Source organism: Lathamus discolor, chromosome 7 (assembly GCF_037157495.1).
Source record: "Lathamus discolor isolate bLatDis1 chromosome 7, bLatDis1.hap1, whole genome shotgun sequence".
Lineage (NCBI taxonomy): Eukaryota > Metazoa > Chordata > Aves > Psittaciformes > Psittacidae > Lathamus > Lathamus discolor.
In genome coordinates, this window is record NC_088890.1 from 8,841,063 (window position 1) to 8,859,337 (window position 18,275).

At 41.4% G+C, this 18,275-nt stretch overlaps 1 protein-coding gene across 5 annotated transcripts in view; it reads right to left on the bottom strand.

The window, feature by feature from the left end:
- Nucleotides 1-143: 143 nt before the first annotated feature.
- TASOR (transcription activation suppressor) overlaps nt 144-18,275 on the bottom strand; it is a 34,308-nt gene continuing 16,176 nt past the window's right edge. The window contains exons 10-23 of one of the 5 annotated variants that reach the window (XM_065687605.1): nt 18,103-18,206; nt 17,890-17,993; nt 17,590-17,662; nt 17,389-17,463; nt 15,317-16,015; nt 13,102-13,541; nt 11,316-11,457; nt 5,243-6,066; nt 4,399-4,521; nt 3,727-3,886; nt 2,448-2,556; nt 2,110-2,288; nt 1,871-2,029; nt 144-1,260 (exon numbers count right to left, since the gene is read on the bottom strand). In XM_065687605.1, coding sequence (XP_065543677.1) covers nt 737-1,260; nt 1,871-2,029; nt 2,110-2,288; nt 2,448-2,556; nt 3,727-3,886; nt 4,399-4,521; nt 5,243-6,066; nt 11,316-11,457; nt 13,102-13,541; nt 15,317-16,015; nt 17,389-17,463; nt 17,590-17,662; nt 17,890-17,993; nt 18,103-18,206 — 3,715 coding nt within the window. In that variant the 3' untranslated portion in view covers nt 144-736. Of the gene's footprint in view, nt 1,525-1,870; nt 2,030-2,109; nt 2,289-2,447; nt 2,557-3,726; nt 4,522-5,242; nt 6,190-11,315; nt 11,458-13,101; nt 13,542-15,316; nt 16,016-17,388; nt 17,464-17,589; nt 17,663-17,889; nt 17,994-18,102; nt 18,207-18,275 lie in introns of those variants that run through there. The other 4 variants (XM_065687604.1, XM_065687607.1, XM_065687606.1 and 1 more) reach the window with 4 other exon arrangements.

The following is an 18,275-nucleotide window of genomic DNA, read 5'->3' on the forward strand; positions in this document are numbered from 1 at the left end:
TAAAGGTGGTGAGATGGCTCTGATGGTGCTGCAGTAAGCATAGAGCGGCCAAAGTAGACATGAGGATAATCACTATTCCTCAAATAAAGTTTGGATGTGTCTCACAGGCTCTGAAATGAATATAAAAACCACAAACAAGGCAATGTGTTAGCAAGTCCCTTGTGCATTAAGAGTTTATTTTATTTTGTAGTGGAACTGCACCATTGGTTACTCTGATTGAGGTATTTAGCCAAGATCCAGTCTCTAGTCATTAAACTAACTACACTGACTTATAGTCACGTAAAAACATTTGTACAAAATTTGTGTCAAATAAATACATAAGTTTTGAAATTTATGAAAAAAATGTGAGTTGGATACTCTTACAGTAAAAACAAAACCAAACCAAACCTCACTGTTTCACATATTTTAGGCAAACATTCAGTTTTACAATTAAACAGACCCTCAAAAACTGAAGCCCAGGTACAGGCCAAATACAAATGTAGAAACATAAAAGTGCCAACAAAGAAGATAATTCAAGTACAATAATGTTAGAAAATATATATATTTATTTCAATCTTCAGATGCTTCCAACAGGTACAGGCCCTCAGGCTTTAAATAAGACAAGAAGACATTTGAGATCAAGAACAAGAAACATTTTGTTCCAGAATAAAATAGAAATTGTTAACCCACCATTTTAGAAACAGAAAAGTCCACAGCAACTTACAAAAAGAGACTTGGGAGTTTATTTCTGGTTTGATTATGACCTGGAAGAATCACAACTTGCATCCCAGCCACCAGGCGATGATGACTTTTCTGTATCCACACTCTGACTGTACGCAGATAGAAAATAGTTGCCCCCTTCTTGGTTTTGATTTGCAGATGAGATGGGGTATGTTCCCAGAAAAGTCTGATGAGTGAGAACATTAAAGTGGCTGAACTGGTGGGACATGTTTAACTGTCTGCCGTAAACCTGGAAGTTACTGAAAGGAGCTTGTTCAGCTGAACCGCGGTTTTCTCCTTCAGTAGAGCACGTTGTAGGAACGGGAGTCATTGGCTGTATCTCTTCCAAGTCAATTTTAGAAGTCTTTTCCAACAGGGCAGTTGGTGCCACAGGAGGTAACTCTGTAACTGTCAGACTGTTTTCTCTGCAGTCTGAACCCTTGGCCTCTGCCTGCACACTTTCCACATGATGAACATCACTGCAGATTTCTATTTGTGCTGTTTCATCCCCTGAATCCAGAGACATGTCCTCCTCATCCTTTACATCATTTTCTACATTTTCTAGATTAGAAGACAGAGAAAGCTCTATTCTATTGGAATACACACTTTTGTTAGAAAAGCTATACACTACTCACAAAGTGTTATGCTTCAGGTCTGCAAGTCCAATATCACTTAGTCTTGGTCTTCAGCCACTCAATACACACACGTAACCCTCTGTGTGACTGTCCAGTTATTCTGATGCTAAAGCTTCTGCGCACTGTGTTCATGCTTAGTGTTGGGAAATCCCAACTCCCAGTTCCAAGGGGGTTAATGTCAAACCAGCATCTAAAGTTACAGCAGGTGAGTATTTAATCAGTCAGTTAAAGGAGTACAGTTACTAACAGCTCAGTTTCAAGTCCATTCCTCTCCTGAGAGCAGAGGTTACACCACTCTGTCTACTTTCTCAAGCACCATGCTAGGTAGGCTAGGAGCTATGTGTAACATCTACTCTGGTGCTCCAGCCCCACTGCTTTTCCCCCATCATTTAGACTAGAAAAAGAGTAGCTGTGAGTTGGGGTTTCCTTGCCAGGGGCAGTGTTCATTACAAGTGTACAGGCACCCTGTCCCCAGGCCCTCCACCCCACCCCATCTAACTCAGTAAATAAGAGTCTTAAAGTGTGTTCCATATTACCTGATTGGGTTCTGTGAGCATCAGCGGGAGGAAGGCTGTTCTCCTCAGTGACTGAGCTGTGATACCCAACTAGACTTTTAAAATTGTGCATGAAGTCATCAACAGCAGCAACCACTATTCCATTATCAACATACACTGAAAGTGGTTTGAGATTCTTTTCTAAATACGTAAAAGAAGATTTTGTATTAATATATGCACCTATTATCAAAAAAAAAAAAAGGGAGAGAAGCAGTCTTTACCTGTTAAGAAGACAACATGTCTCTGCTGTATGTTTTGAGCCTGAAGCCTGATAAGACAGTCCAGTTCTGGGGCATTTCGAGTCTGAGAATCACAATTATGGTAGGACAGAATCTCAACCAAGTGCTGCTTTTGATAGGTGTTCAGAAGGCTCAGCAGGTTCAGGGCATTGGCATTCATCCTATGATGGAAAAAGTGAAGGTGTGCTGTTAGACTGAGCTTAAATCAAGTATCTAAATATTAAGTCAAAAGACAGAGTAAGTTCCACTTAACTGGGTGCTGGGGAGCATAGTTAAAGCTGAAGCATTGTAACAACTGGTAGCTGAAGAGCACTACTTACCTCCCCAGCTCTTTAAGTTTCTTTTGTATTTTGCAGTGGACCTTCCACTGCCATTTCCCATCTGGGGTATTGAGATCCTCCAGGAATTTTAAGAACTGTTTTAGTTTATCTGTTTTAGAGATATTGAATAAAAGTTACATTTTGTGGTATACAAACTGAGCATACTGCTTCAGCATACAGATAAATCTTGCTGTTTTAAAAGTGTAGTTATACAACTATGAACATCGGCCCAGGACTCTGGGTTTTCTTCCTAGCAGATCAACCAAGAACAGTATCCCAAAACTAAGGTGCTGCTTCTCCAAGTCATAGAATCACAGAATCACAGAATAGTTTAGGTTGGAAAGGACCTTAAGATCATCAAGTTCCAACCCCCCTGCTATGGGCAGGGACACCTCACACTAAACCATCCCACACAAGGCCTCATCCAGCCTGGCCTTGAACACCACCAGGGATGGAATATTCACACCTTCCTTGGGCAACCCATTCCAGTGCCTCACCACCCTAACAGGAAAGAATTTCCTCCTTATATCCAATCTAAACTTCCCCTGTTTAAGTTTTAACCCATTACCCCTTGTCCTGTCACTACAGTCCCTGACGAAGAGTCCATCCCCAGCATCCCTATAGGCCCCCTTCAGGTACTGGAAGGCTGCTATGAGGTCTCCATGCAGCCTTCTCTTCTCCAGGCTGAACAGCCCCAACTTTCTCAGCCTGTCTTCATACGGGAGGTGCTCCAGTCCCCTGATCATCCTTGTGGCCTCCTCTGGACTTGTTCCAACAGTTCCATGTCCTTTTTATGTTGAGGACAGATGCCTAGCAGTGGTTATCTGCTATGTAAAAGCTGAATTCAGTCATACAGCCTGACTTGCTATAACAGGTATTTAAAAACCTGGTAACTCTGTTAGACTATTCCATTTCTAATAAAGTGAGGAAAAAAAATGCAAGTTTTCAGTATTTTTCTCCTAGCAGATTTGTGGAGTGAGTGGTAGGGAGTAACAGGTTCCACATACGTAACTTCACCATATGTAACCACACCATCTAACCCAAACTTAGACGAGATCCTCAAGTCCACGTTTCCCAGAAACATGTTCTCCAAAACATCCGCCAAGGTAAGGAAGAGACTGAATTAACTGAAGCTCTCCAACAACCTCACAAAAATGAGAAGACCTGGAAATTAGAAAATCTGGTTCTTCCCTGTGGTGAGTGTGGCACCTCTCGCATATACTGAATTGTTGGGCTTTTCTAGTGTGCGTTTTATAGCTTCAGGAAGCATCCCACTTACCTGTAGTGATGGACTCCGGATTAAGGACAGATTCGTCTGACACAACAAAACCACCAGACACAAACAACTCATTGTAAGTGTGATTTTTCACATCATCCAGACTATCGACACCCGCAAAGCTGACACAGGAAAGCCTCTTCAAAGTTACTAGGCCAGGTATCTGTTTAAAATGTTGTAAAGCAGAGATGTACACCAAAGCTCATACAAAACCAGGAACTACAGAACTTCCCGACTGAGTAGTAGCAAATATCAAACTGCAAAACACATTTTCAAGGAGTAAGAGTTCTCTTGCCTTGGGAGGTGATCTCAGAAACACTGCATGAACGAGACAGTGGCAGCTCCGATGCTTCTGGGCACTTAAAATAATGGCTTGTCCTGTCCAGCCCTGGCTCCTAAACCACAGCTGCTGGGAATGCCTACATTAACCTCACTTGCCATTACAGCATCACAGAACTACTCAGGCCTCTCTACAACTTTACAACTACTAAGAATAAACATGCATTAGCACATATGTGGAGGTGGAAGGAGTTAGGGGTCTATGACGGACCAAAAGGATGTCTCTATCACAACCAGTTTTGTTTCTTCGAACAGCAGCTAAACACAGGGCATCCCGTGAGCTCGGCTCACTTTTAACAACTGCTTTCTATAGTAGACATTTGTTTTGTGAAGTACCTTATGGATGAGGTTGGCGATGTCTTCATTTTGGATAATAATCAACAGTTTATCCAAATCAGCTCTTCTTTTAAGGAACTGTTCTGGATGGCACTCGGTGTTACCTAACTTTGTGAGATATTCCTAGCACCGCAGAAAGAGAAGGTTAGAAAAGGTGAACAGGTAGTTCAACCAAAACCATCCCCACATGAAGACCACATCAACTAAGTTTTCCACTCAGGTCAGTCTTGGAGAAACTGCTTTTCTTGTCCTTCCCATACATTAGTCAGAAGGATGCAGCACACACAAATCAGCTGTTTCAGCAGTCGCTCTTTGCACATGTATGGCCAACTGTCAGTCTGCTGAAACAAGTTTTCAACTAAAGCCAGAAGTTTTTATTACTTCACTGTCAACTTCAATCTTACACATTTAAATACAGAAGAACAGTAACCTCCAAAAATTACCTGTACTATTAACTGGACAGAAAGGGAAAAAACCCCAAAGCATCAACTTCTCATATATTCTTTCTAAAATGGTACCATCACATTTTTGCCCTTATCTTCCCTGCACCACCCCCGCCTCCACTTAAGGCCACCCCCTAGCAGTATCTTTAGAAAGAGCCAAACTACAGCCCTGTTCTGTTTTCTGACTCTAAGCAACAGACTTCCATAAAAACTTAATAGAAGCAAGACTACCTCAGAAGCTCAAAGAAGAAATGGGACAGGACAGCCTACTTTCACAATTCAACCTCTTCTGAAACAAGATTTCAGATTACCATATGTTTGCAAGTCCAGATTTATACACTGTGATTTAAAACGCATTCTAGACTATTTTAACATGAGAAGTTGAACTGGAATATACTTACCTTGATTTCTTTGCAGAGAACACTTTCCTCCTCTTCATGAATATAAAATTTCACAGTGTTTTTCTGTACATCTTTAATAATTTTAACCAAACTGTTAAATACTTCAGGTTTTAACTGGCTTATGAAATCAGAAAAGGCTGGTTGGGTTGAAATGCTGAAGTTGTCTGGGGATTTCTGTGTCTTTTCTGGCATCTCTGTCAGATCACCGCTGGAAGAGGTCTGCTCATCACATGTCACCATGTCCTCTGTTCTAGCATTCACATGATCTACTTCCTCCTTCACTATGGGCAACCTTGATGCACGCTGCTCGCTAGAATCCCCATCTTCCACAGCGTTACTACACAACAGCTCTGGGAGCGCCGCTGTGTCAGAGTCCCTGCAAACGGGCAACGTGCTGGGCGGAGGGTTCGGTGCAGCGTTTCTGACCACTTCTGCTGGTTCAGGACTAGAACCAACTGGAGGGGTTTGCCTAATGCACGAAGACGACAAAATAACACTATGCAGCTTTTCATTCAGTGTCTCTATATATTCTTGGACAGAAACCTCCGATGCCTGTAAACAGATGTATTCAGAAAGTCTCATTATCCTCTCCTGGGCAGAGAAGACTGGTGTGGATATACCACTAACATAGGTGATATTCTTTTGCTGCAAAATTTCTTGAATCTTTCTTGCAAAGAGATTATATTCTTCTAATAGTGTAGTCTCTATTACTGCACTAATGGAATGCTTAGTTGCAAAAGGGTGGTCTGCTAGCCCACACTGATCTTCCAGTTTCTCCACTTGTCTTGCATAAAGCTCATCTTCCGTTGTCCCCTTTTGTGTGTCTGAAAATGGAGAGTATGGAAACTGATAATCAGAACTTCTCTGTCTATTTATTACCCGGGGGTCATTAGGAAAGGCATCCTTTGGCGGTAAATACACCAGTGGTTCTTCTGGTGATTTCAGACCTATATAGGAAGAGTTAATCATCACCATCTCATGTTTGAAAATCACGCACAACTGATAACACTAAAACCTCCAAACCACAGTTTTAAAACTGCATTACTGTTGTGCCTCCCCCGCCAATCAACTTAAATCTAAAGACTCAGGTGTTACTGTTTGCTGATGTACACAATCACAGCACATTTAATAGCTCCTAAGATGGTGAGACAATAAAGTCAAAAGTTTGCTCAAAAAGCAGAACATGAGCAGTTATCCCAGAGATAACATCTGATTACGACACACACTGCCTTCATTACAAGCAAACAAATTAGAAATCAAGCACAGTGACAAATTATTCAAATCTTTTCATTTGGTACTAGGTTATAACCCTCGGACTTTCCAAGGGCTTACTGCAGCCACACACTGCCCTGGGGAGTCAGGCTGCAAAGTGTGGGCTGCATGTCTGATCTCGCCACTGAGAGCGGAAGGGTTTGGCTAAAAAAGGCAGGACTCCAGTCCCACGGTAGTTACACCCCGCATCATCCAAACCTCCAAATCCACATGTCACATCATATCTGCAGCACTCAGTTTTCTTTATCATCCACATTCAAAACTACTGTTTTGTTTGGTTTTAAACCAAATTTAACACTTTGTTGCAAGTAATGACACATGTATACCCAGGTATTTCAGATACGTACAGGTATTTCCGTACGTATCTGTTCCATAAACACTTCAAAGGAGGTTTCCTTTGTAAATTTTGTTTGAGAGTTTTGGGGGGTTTCTATGTGTTGCATTAATATTCAGTAAATACAGCTGTAAGCAGAAAACCACATTTCTGGAACAGAAGCAATAACCAACACAGTACAGTTTCTAGAGTGTTCTTCTGGAAGGCAGATAGGTGTATAGCCAGTTAAAAAAGTTCTGTTCAGTTTCCTATTTGATCATATCCACCCAGATCTGAAAGGAAAAAGTCTGCTACCAACAAGATCCGTTTCTCAAGGTGACAGTATCACCTCAAAATTACTTTAGGCCACCAGAGTTATACAAAAACCAGAGATATGCTTCCATTTTGCTTTCCTTGTCAATGAAACCATACATTCTTCCTCCATCCTTCACAGCACATCCTTTGAGTCAACCCAAATTTACAGTTTCCTTTAAAAACACTATCACAGATACAAATCACATTATTCCAATTGGTTCCACCTGATTTAATTTGAACCTTTTTCTGTTGCCCTGTACCTTCATCTTTGCTCTACACCTTCTGCATACACAAGTACATCCATTTTAAAAGACTGAAGAACTTGGTATCAAATCACAATGTTACCAGAGTAAACTTAGTTTAAGCTCATTTCAGATATAAGGTACCTAAGAAATGTTTTGTATCTCACTCTTCATGAGCTGCCCAACACTTAGAAGCTACATCACTACTGCAATCAAGAAATGCTGTACCTACTATAGAAGCAAGTGTTAGTAAGAAGATTAAAAGCTATACTATGCCTTTAAATTTGGGGCTGTGTTTGTAACTTTCTGCATTTTAATACAGCTAATCAGCTGAATACCGATTTTTAATCATGAAACGTTGTTCTGTGGCTCTCCCTCTCTGAGTCCCCAATACAGCCAAAATTTCAAATCCTGAGGTTACTGAGAATAATCAATATCCCATCCACTCCTCCTGATGTGATGGCAAGTTTCTGTAACAGTTATATTAGGAAAAACCTTTTCAGGATATATATGATTCAGACCTGATTAGCTGTACTCTTCACAGGCTGTTATTTAAAGTTTTACAGAAAGAAACAACCTTCGTTTCAAAAACCAAAAGCCTTTGGTTTTACTACAGGGTTTTATTAAAAGCATTCAGCAGAATTTAAACAGGGAGGTATACTGCTGAATCTGGAATCCTAGCTACTGCCTGACATGTAAACAAAAATGGATTAAAAAAAAAAAAAGGGGGGGGGTGTGATTTAAACTAAAGTTACCCTTTTTTAATGACATTCTCCCAAGGTGGCATCCTTCATGGACCTAGACCTTTGGGTCACAAGCCTTCCCAGAAGCAAATGCATGAGCAGGGAGCAAATCCCAAATAAAGACACTTCAGCAACTATTTACATGTATCTCCTGGAAGGCATGCTAAGGCACATGAAAAACAACAAGGTGCTTGGTGACAGCCAGCATGGCTTCACTAAGGGGAAATCCTGCCTGACCAATTTGGTGGCCTTCTATGATGGGGCTACGGAACTGATGGACAGGGGTAGGGCAGTTGATGTCATCTACCTGGACTTCTGCAAAGTGTTCGACACTGTCCCACACATCGTTGTCTCTAAATCATCAATTTGATGGATGGACCACTCAGTGGATAAAGAACTGGCTGGATGGCTGCATGCAAAGAGTTGTGTTCAATGACTCAATGCCCAGCTGGAAACCGGTGACGAGTGTTGTCCCACAGGGATTGGTGTTGGGACCGGTCTTGTTTAAGATCTTTGTTGCTGACATGGACAGTGGGATTGAGTGCACCCTCAGCAAGTTTGCCGATGACACCAAGCTGTGTGGTCCGGTTGATACACTGGAGGGAAGGGATGCCATCCAGAGGGACCTCGACACGCTTGTGAGGTGGGCTGATGCCAACCTTATGAAGTTCAACCATGACAAGTGCAAGGTCCTACACCTGGGTCAGAGCAATCCCAGGCACAGCTACAGGTTGGGCAGAGAAGAGATTCAGAGCAGCCCTGAGGACAAGGACTTGGGGGTGCTGGTCGATGAGAAAATGAACATGAGCCAGCTTCAGTGTGTGCTCACAGCCCAGAAAGCCAACCGTATCCTGGGCTGCATCAAAAGGAGCGTGACCAGCAGGTCGAAGGAGGTGATCCTGCCCCTCTACTCCGCTCTTGTGAGACCTCACCTGGAGTATTGTACGCAGTTCTGGTGTCCTCAACATAAAAAGGACATGGAACTGTTGGAACAAGTCCAGAGGAGGGCCATGTGGATGATCAGGGGACTGGAGCACCTCCCGTATGAAGATAGGCTGAGGAAGTTGGGGCTGTTCAGCCTGGAGAAGAGAAGGCTGCGTGGAGACCTCATAGCAGCCTTCCAGTACCTGAAGGGGGCCTACAAGGATGCTGGGGAGGGACTCTTCGTCAGGGACTGTAGTGACAGGACAAGGGGTAACGGGTTAAATCTTAAACAGGGTAAGTTTAGATTGGATATAAGGAGGAAGTTCTTTACTGTAAGGATGGTGAGGCACTGGAATGGGTTGCCCAAGTGTGCTTTAAACCGATCCACACAGCTCGTCCACTCACTCCCCACCTTCTTTCCCTCCCTCTACTCCTGGAGGGATGGAGAGGGGAATCAAAAAGAATTCAACTCGCACGTGCTGAGATAAGAACAGTTTAGTAACTAAGGTATAACACAAATCACTACTGCTACCACCAATAATGATAAAGGAAATAACAAGAGGAAAGAATACAACACCTCAACACCAGCCGACCAATAACTCGCTCCACTCCCCCCAGCCAAGCACCGACCGATACCTCGTCCAACCCTGCAGTCCCTAGCCCTTCCGGGAAACTCCCCGTTACATCCTGGGCATGACGTGCTGTGGTATGGAATACCTCTTTGGTCAGTTTGGCTCAGGTGTCCTGTCTCTGCTTCCTCCCGGCCTCCCCTCCTCCCTGGCAGAGCATGAGGCTCAGAAAGTCCTTGGCCAGACCAAACATTCGAGCAGCAACTGAAAACATCGGCGTTATCAGCACTGTTCCCAGGCCAAAAAATCAAAACAGCACTGCACTAGCTACTAAGAAGGAGAAAAATAACTGCTACTGCTGAACACAGGACACCAAGGAAGGTGTGAATGCTCCATCCCTGGTGGTGTTCAAGGCCAGGTTGGACAGAGCCTTGGGTGGCATGATTTAGTGGGAGGTGTCCCTGCCCATAGCAGGGGGCTGTTGGAACTTGATGATCCTAAGGTCCTTTCCAACCTTAACTATTCCATGATTCTATGATTTATGATTTCAAACATACTTTTTTTTTCTCATAAAATTTGTAGTCTCTCAGGTGCCTGTGCCATTTGCCAGTCAATTGACAAACCCTTGCATGAACTCCCACATCCAGCATCTGTGATGCATTAGTTTTTAGATGCTTAATCATCCAGTTAACTAGTTATCTCGGCAACCATATCCTCCTGTGTATGCTCCTCCAGGAGTAAAAGAAACAACATTCCATCCAAACAACTTCACAGTCTCCATACTCCGTAACTTTGCAAAATATCAGAACAGATTTTTGATGTTTGGCCCTGAGAAGTGCAGAAAATACCATCCAGAATCACCCCATCATGTCATTAAAAGGCCTAAGAACACTGTGGGGGGAAACCTGGTTTCCTAGCCCTCCTCCCTCCTCAGCCAAACAAGCAAGAGATGGCTGCTGAGCTACACAACTGGATGGAAGTAAGAGACGTCCAAGAGACAGATCCCAGCATTCCTGGAATTAGATCAGAAATCAGTCAGTTTGTGCTTGGGAGAATGCAGCTAAAATTCTACTTGGATTTAGTCGTAAGACAACTTGACTTGTAGCCTTGAATTTAGAGCTCTTGATGACTATTCCTACAGCCCAGTTTTCACGTGCTTCAAATTCATTCTGTTATGCTCTCCAAAGACTTGACACTGTTGACTCATCAAGAAGTAGAACAAGATGCTTCTTCCACATGATTACTTAAGACTTAAATATTTAGACTGGACAAAGACTTGGAAGCACGTCCAGCAGAAGAGCTTGATGCAGTAATAAGTAGACTACTTTTTGTGAGAACACATTTTTCATTACTTTTCTGGATTAGAAGCTGCAGTTATCTGCCTATCCAATCTGTGAGCAGAACCCAGCAAGCTCAAACACTGAATTCAAAACAGTTATGTACTTCACCAGACAAATACTCAAATATTCACATTTCTACATTATGTCAGTATGCACCCAAAACAATACTCTCCACCAGTATCTGTTTTTCATCCAATGGATTTCTGCATTAACCAAATATCAGAAATAACTGCATAGTACATACACTTGAGTACCAACATGTAATCCAAGAACGGGATCTATGAAAAGTACAAACCTTTAGAGCAAGTTTTCTCTCACTATCTGTAGCAACAGAAGAGTTTTAAACCCATCTTACCTGTAATTGGAATAAGTTTCCAGTGCATTCCAACTTCTACGTTATTTGAGTTGGAACGCTGCCTGCGACGAACATGCTCTATAGGTGTAACAGGACAGGGACTGCAGTCTTCATAACTACTTATACTTCCAGTGCTTGTTTCCTAAAAAACAACAGAAATTCTCAGCTCAAAGCTGTTTTTCCTTTGGTAGCTGTTAAGCTTTTACATTCTGAACAGCTGACAGCAAGAACACACCTGAGTTCACCAGATACTGGCAATCTTGCCATTAATCAAGTCAGGTCAAACCTGGAGATGTTTACATGTGGTACTTAACATATTTCATTCACCTGTTTGGCAATTTCTGAGACAGATGTCTTTGCTGATGGTGTATCATTAAGTAACACAGTCCTGACCACCTGCCTTAGAGCAGAGAAGCTGGGTGGGGTAGGGAAGAAAGAAGGCAAATAAGGGGAAAAAAAAATAGGAAAACTGTCTGTTTCTTTGCCTTTTTCAGGCTCTTGTCTTGAAAGCTGACTAAAGCCATGAGATATTGGCATTACTGAGGAATTGCCTGCAACTAGTATTAAGTACTTGAACAACCCTATTTCATTTCACATTCCAGATAGTTAGAAGCAAAACAGCACAGAGAGTACACGGTAGGACAAACCCTTTCATGACTTAGAAACTGGGCTTTGTTTCTAAGTATTAATAACAGAGATCATAGAACAACCACTCTACAGAGTATGGTGATCGAGCAAGCAGCTGGGGCATTGTGAATCCTAAGGACAAGAGCCTTCTTCAAAGGGTGTTCTGCCAGTTATATGCTGTCATGCAAAGCATGACATGTACATGGAACACATATACACCAAGAGGGCACAGAGAGAGTAAGGCATGCATTTAAATGCTCGGAACCTTTGAACTCTGTTCCCACCAAAACAAAAGAAAGCCAATTCCCCAAACACCTTTAACATCCTGCCGTGGTTCAAACCGAGCCACACAGCTCGTCCACTCACTCCACCCCTTCTTTTCTCCTTCTTTCCTTCCCCCCCCACCTCCTGCTCCCGAAGGGATGGGGAGGAGAATCAGGAGAATGTAACTCCCACAGGTTGAGATAGGAACAGCCCAGTAACTAAGGTATAACACAAACCACTACTGCTACCACCAATGACAATAATGATAAGAGAAAATAACAAGACAAGAGAATACCATACCACCGCCGAACGAGGTTAACCCCCCCGAAGACAGCCCGTGCCCTTCTGGGTAACTCCCAGTTACCTCCCTGCGCATGATGTGCTGTGGTATGGAATACCTCTTTGGCTAGCTTGGGTCAGGTGTCCTGTCTCTGCTTCCTCCCGGCCTCCCCTCCTCCCTGGCAGAGCGTGAGACTCACAAAGTCCTTAGTCAGGGTGAACATTACTTAGCAACAACTAAAACCATTGGTGTTATCAGCTCTGTTCCCAGGCTGAAAGTCAAAACACAGCGCTGCACCAGCTACTAAGAAGGAGAAAAACTGACTGCTACTGCTGAACCCAGGACACATCCACAGAGCACTTCAAGCTTTCCACTATGCACATTCCTTAACACTTTCTCACTCAGATACCGCTGATACGGATATATAAGGTGTCATATCCAAACCACCATCTCTGAGGTTTTCTTATTTTTATCACAGAAGGAGCAGACATAAGGAACCAGGAACACAACTATTGTTTAGAATATTTCCATATATGCTCCTACCAAACCAAAAAGCTTCTTCATGAAAATAGTACATTCATTATTTCCATCTACCTACACGGCGGCTGCACTTACTTTTAAATGTAGTGTCTGTTCAAGGCCTACTTCATTAGCTGAAAGCTGCAGATCCACATCAACAGGGTAGGGTAAGCCTGCCACATCAGTTTCCAGTATCCCTGGGCTCTGTGGGTCCTTAAAGTGAAGATTTTCAGCCTGAGCAGTATTACGAAGCTCATGATCATCTCTGTCCTGTGCTGGAATGGATTCGTACTCATATTTTTGTCTCATATCCTCTTCATCACTGCTTAGTCCTAAAGTTTGATTTACAGACCGTGCCAACGATGAATCCAAGTGTCCTGCACTAGCTAGTGTTTCTAAAAGCAGTTTAATGAGGCCGTGTGGGTCAGCAACAGCAGGGTCGGGTACATCCTGCTGCCTCAAGTCAGGATCATGTCCACCAAGACCCGTATTAACTGAGAAAACAGCATGTGGTGAGTCCAAGGTTGTTCTGCCCCCTTAGAACAGGGAGAAGAGGGGAAGAGTAATCCATTATTAACTTTTCAAAGAAAAGCAAAACCAGATTTCCATCCCCCAACACCAGCCACATACCCACAGTCTTACTACTCAGCATCAGTTCATATACTAGACAGGCATCTATTTTCTTAACAAAAAATTTTAAACAGGTAGATGTTGATTAAAAAGCAGTTTCTAAAGCTAACAGCCTCTCTCAGGTAAGTAATTGGGGGGGGGGGGTGTTAGGTCACTCAATAACACACCATTTTATGCCTTAAGAGAAGTCACATACAATGATCTATGTATTTTATGGACACCCTTTAAAAGTCTCCATCACTTGTTGAGAGAAAAAGATTAGTTTGTGTAAAATATTTACTTTTCTCCATCCTATCACTGTTGTTCCAAAAGCTGATGAGTATCTTAACATGTAATCTCATAAGTTATCTTAGACTAAGCACAATTCTAAAACATCATCACACCTATTTATATGAAACATAAATTTAGAACAGGGTTGTTATTCTTATCCTCATCCCCTTGGATGAGTAAATACCACAGGTATTTATTCTTCTTGGGAAGAGACAGGCCAAGGAACTACTTGTAGTATACAAGTATCTGAGGAACCCCTAACTCATTTATCACGTGGAAATATGGAATAATTTAAGAGCTGTTTGACTAATAAAAATCTAACCATGTTTAGATACTTAAAATCAGATTATTTTAGGTAAGATTTTTTTGCAAGACAAATAAATTACTTATAGGGTTCTGTAAACATGGAATTCAAACCATAGACAGATGTTGCGGGTTTGGAGCCTCTAAAGGAGTTAAGTAAAAACTCGGTTTTAAACAGATACTGTCCTGATTACAGCCAGGTAGAAATGCATTCACATATTTTACATTAATCATCAATGTAAAAAGCCCTGAAGGTTCACAGACTTCCAAGCAGGAGGAATCCCAAAATCTAGCACGTAGCCTACCCTCTGTCCCCTCCATCTACACATGCCAGTATCTTTTGTCCCTCTCAAAAGGGAAACTTATTCCTAAAATCAGCCACTTCATCTTCCAAAGTGAGTCACGTACACAAGAATGACCAGTGCAAATTCCATCATTTTGAGCCACTCTTCTTCCCCAGGTTTCCTCCTTCTGAAGGAGGCCTGGCTCATTGCCTTGGGAAAAGGGTCAGGGAAACAAATCAAAGATTTGGGCTGGGTTTTTTTGGGGTTTTTTTTTTTTGGGTTTTTTTTTTGAAGTATCAGGTGGTATCTGTGATAATTATCTGAGACTCAGATGGAGATGATTTCATATACACAGTAACTCAATCTTAATCCTATCAGGTTGTTTCTTCAGTCCCACTACACACATTACTGGCTACTTTAAAATTTAACTGTGCTCATGCTGAGAAGTTGCATTCTCCCCTTCAATCTAAATTTAACAGGATTACAGCAATGCCTAAAGTCAAACACCATGGTATCAAGTCTGCTTAGTACTCTAAAGGAGAAAGCACAGTACCACAAGCTAAGCAAGCTCTGGAAGTCTGCCCTCTTTCCAAAGAGGCAGAACAAATGCAGGTTGCATGACAACTGCTGTTAACGTGCCTCCTACAAAGAAGCAACCTACATAAAAATCAACTTGATCTCTATTGACAGATCCCAGGTCAACGCCTAAGTGAACCACCATGCATTAAAACACCCACAGTATGCAAAAAGCATCCAACCTATACAGATAACTAAATACACTTTAAATTGCAATGTTTGAAGAGGAACTCCAAACACTGACTTACCTTCGTACTGACAAGTATTCTCTGCCGATTCACTCATTTTTAAGTATTTCCTCAAACTTCCAGACTGTTTTTCTAGCTTCCTTTTCAGACTGCTTCTATTTCTACTGTCTTCAGAATCAGAATCTCCACTTGTGTGTTTTTTCCTGCTCTGGATTAAGTTAATAAGTTCTTTGAGTCTATCAGGATCATAATCTCCAGAATGAGACAGTTTTCTCCTGGCTTCATATTTTGCACGGATTCTTTTCCTTATTCTTGCATTGGCAAAATCAGAGTCTTCTGCAACTTCATAATCTGAGATGGGACTGAACTGCTGATATTTCTGATTTCCTTCTATCAGTTCCACAGCTCTAGAAACAGGTAGTTGATATGCCTCACAACCAAAAATATAGTTTTGTAAGGAACTGTCAAGATGAGATTTATTTTTTGGAGCAGAATAAAGAAATTTTTTTTCATCCAGCCGCGATTCATACCGATATAATATAAATTCTCTGTATTTTCCAGAGCCACTACAGCCTCTTTTCAAATACTCATGTATGTACTTTTCCACAACAGCATTGAAATCTGCAGTAGTGTCTTTACGAGACTGGATTAAAGCAAAATGTAGAGACTGAATAAACTTTGTGAATTCTGGAATGATTTCCTGATTTTCATGCACGGTAGCTGAATTTTTCTGTGTTCCAGATGAAACACTTTTTTGTGCTGCCATAGAAGAAAACAGAATTTACAATTAAAATCAAATTATAAAGTTATAAATGAATTATGACTAGTTAGCAACGTTCTGTATTATACATATTTGGTGAAAGACAGTTTGGAATGACTGTGGAGAAATAGCCCAAAAGCCAGGAGAATGATTTTTCTGGGGGGAAGGTAACCATCTATAAAGCCTACTTAAAAGTCAACCTACAGATAGTCATGATAAACTGCTCATTTTCATAATTCTGTGGTAACCTATATCCTATATACACATAGCATTGTGAATATAAACCACTCCAGTGACCCTTCCAGAAGCCCACTTCAAAGGCTTACTGAGGTTTACTATGAAGCAACCTAACAGCCTCCTGCAAGAAACAAGGGAAAGTATTACTTCTTCCTATGCAGTCCTGATGCATTCATGCTGCTTCTAAGCTCACTGAACCCTTACAAAATGATTCAGCTTAGTAACCCAGCAGAAACCTACACAGCTTTTTCCATCCCTTTCCAAAGCAATACAACTCACTAAATCAAAGAGATGCAATTGGAGCAATCTGACCCTCCTTCCAATCACAGACTGAAACTTTTCTTCATTCAGCCATTGGAGCACCCTGGAGACTCAAACCAGTGATTAAGCTTGTGTGAAATGTCATCTTGTATCATATTCCCTCTCACCCAGTGTAACATAGATCGAATTTTCCCAATTGTTAATTGTACAAGAAAAATGTAAGGGGTTATTAAAATTAAAAATAGAGACGCAAGAACCTAAGAAGCTGCCAGGACATCGGACAAGAACTTATTTGCAAAAGTGAAATACCTGGGAAGAGCTTGATACTCTTGATAGTATCACTTCTAACTCACAGCAGTCCAAAAAGACTGCACACTGCCGCTAGTAGCAATTATTGCAAATTTCAACAGTAAAAGATTAAAGTTTGATCCCAAAGCCAAGTTCCTGTAGTTATTTGTTATTACTTCATTGTATCATTATGTTCTTTGTTCTTTTACTCAGGTTTTGGTGCATAGCCCAGAGCAAAAAACCGAACAGGTACACTGAATGAAGACTTAATATTTTGACATTAAAGAAAGCCCTCAAACCTCTTAAGTGCATTGCTACTGATGCTCAGTTCTAATAGAATATACAGTCAAGACACTGCAACTAAGTTTTGCTTTCCCAAACATGAATAAAAAGAACCTAAAATATGTTTATTTAACAACTGCTTTCATGAATAAGCGCTTTTTGAAAACCATCACCATGACCGTAAGCGATGCTAACTTATTCCTAGTTTACACTGACACGGTATAACACTACAGGATCTTCAACACAATCTAAACTACATTTAAATAAGCATGTACACACCATTCTTAGCAGTGAACAAACTTACCTAGGTTCACTATACCTCTAGGTTCTGGGAACAGAAACAATGCATGCAGCATGCGAGGCCGTCCAGTTTGATGGTCTAGAAGGCAAGAAATAAGACCAGTTGAGAGGACCACCACTGTGCTTCAAAATCTGGTACTCAAAAGCCCAGTAAAAGAAAAAAACAAAACCAACTCAAAACCAAAAAAACCCCAGATATGCATACCATAAGGAGATATCATTTGCCAAGGAGAAAGAAGAAAAAGGAATCCTCTGTCCAGAAGTGGTTTCACAAGAACCTGTTTTCAACCAAAAAGAGTATATGGTATCAAGCACAGATATATGTTCACTACTAATACTCTTATTGCTTACTACTGGTAAGCTAAATTTCATCATGGGGAGAGAAGTGCTCAAGAATATGCCAGCTAAGGAATTCCAGTAAGATCATGGATCTTGTAATGCACCTTAATTAACAGTTAGTAAAATTATTTTTCAAAACAGGAATAGTAAAATCTGTTGCACTCACAAGTTTCTCCTTCTCTAGTTTGTGAAGTAAACTCTCAAAGTGACTACCAGAACGGGACTTCTCCACAACTTCATACAGGCTACAGTACATGCCATTCTTCAACACTGACATGATACAAAGGTAGAGAGAGAAGGTAAGAAAAAAACCCAAACAACACTTTAACTCAGAAAACTCTTTAAAATTCCAAATTTTAAAAAATTGAGCTGGAATTACCTTCTCTTGCTCCTACATAAGTTTCTTTATACAACAGCGCTGGTGAAATTTTTTTCTTCAGTTGATCAATGCTCACAACTTTTTCAACCTCCAATTTCTCTGGACTGGAGAGAAAGGGTGGGTGGAAGGAGGAAAAGAAAAAAAAAAAGATAAAGATCTCTTTACACCCACCC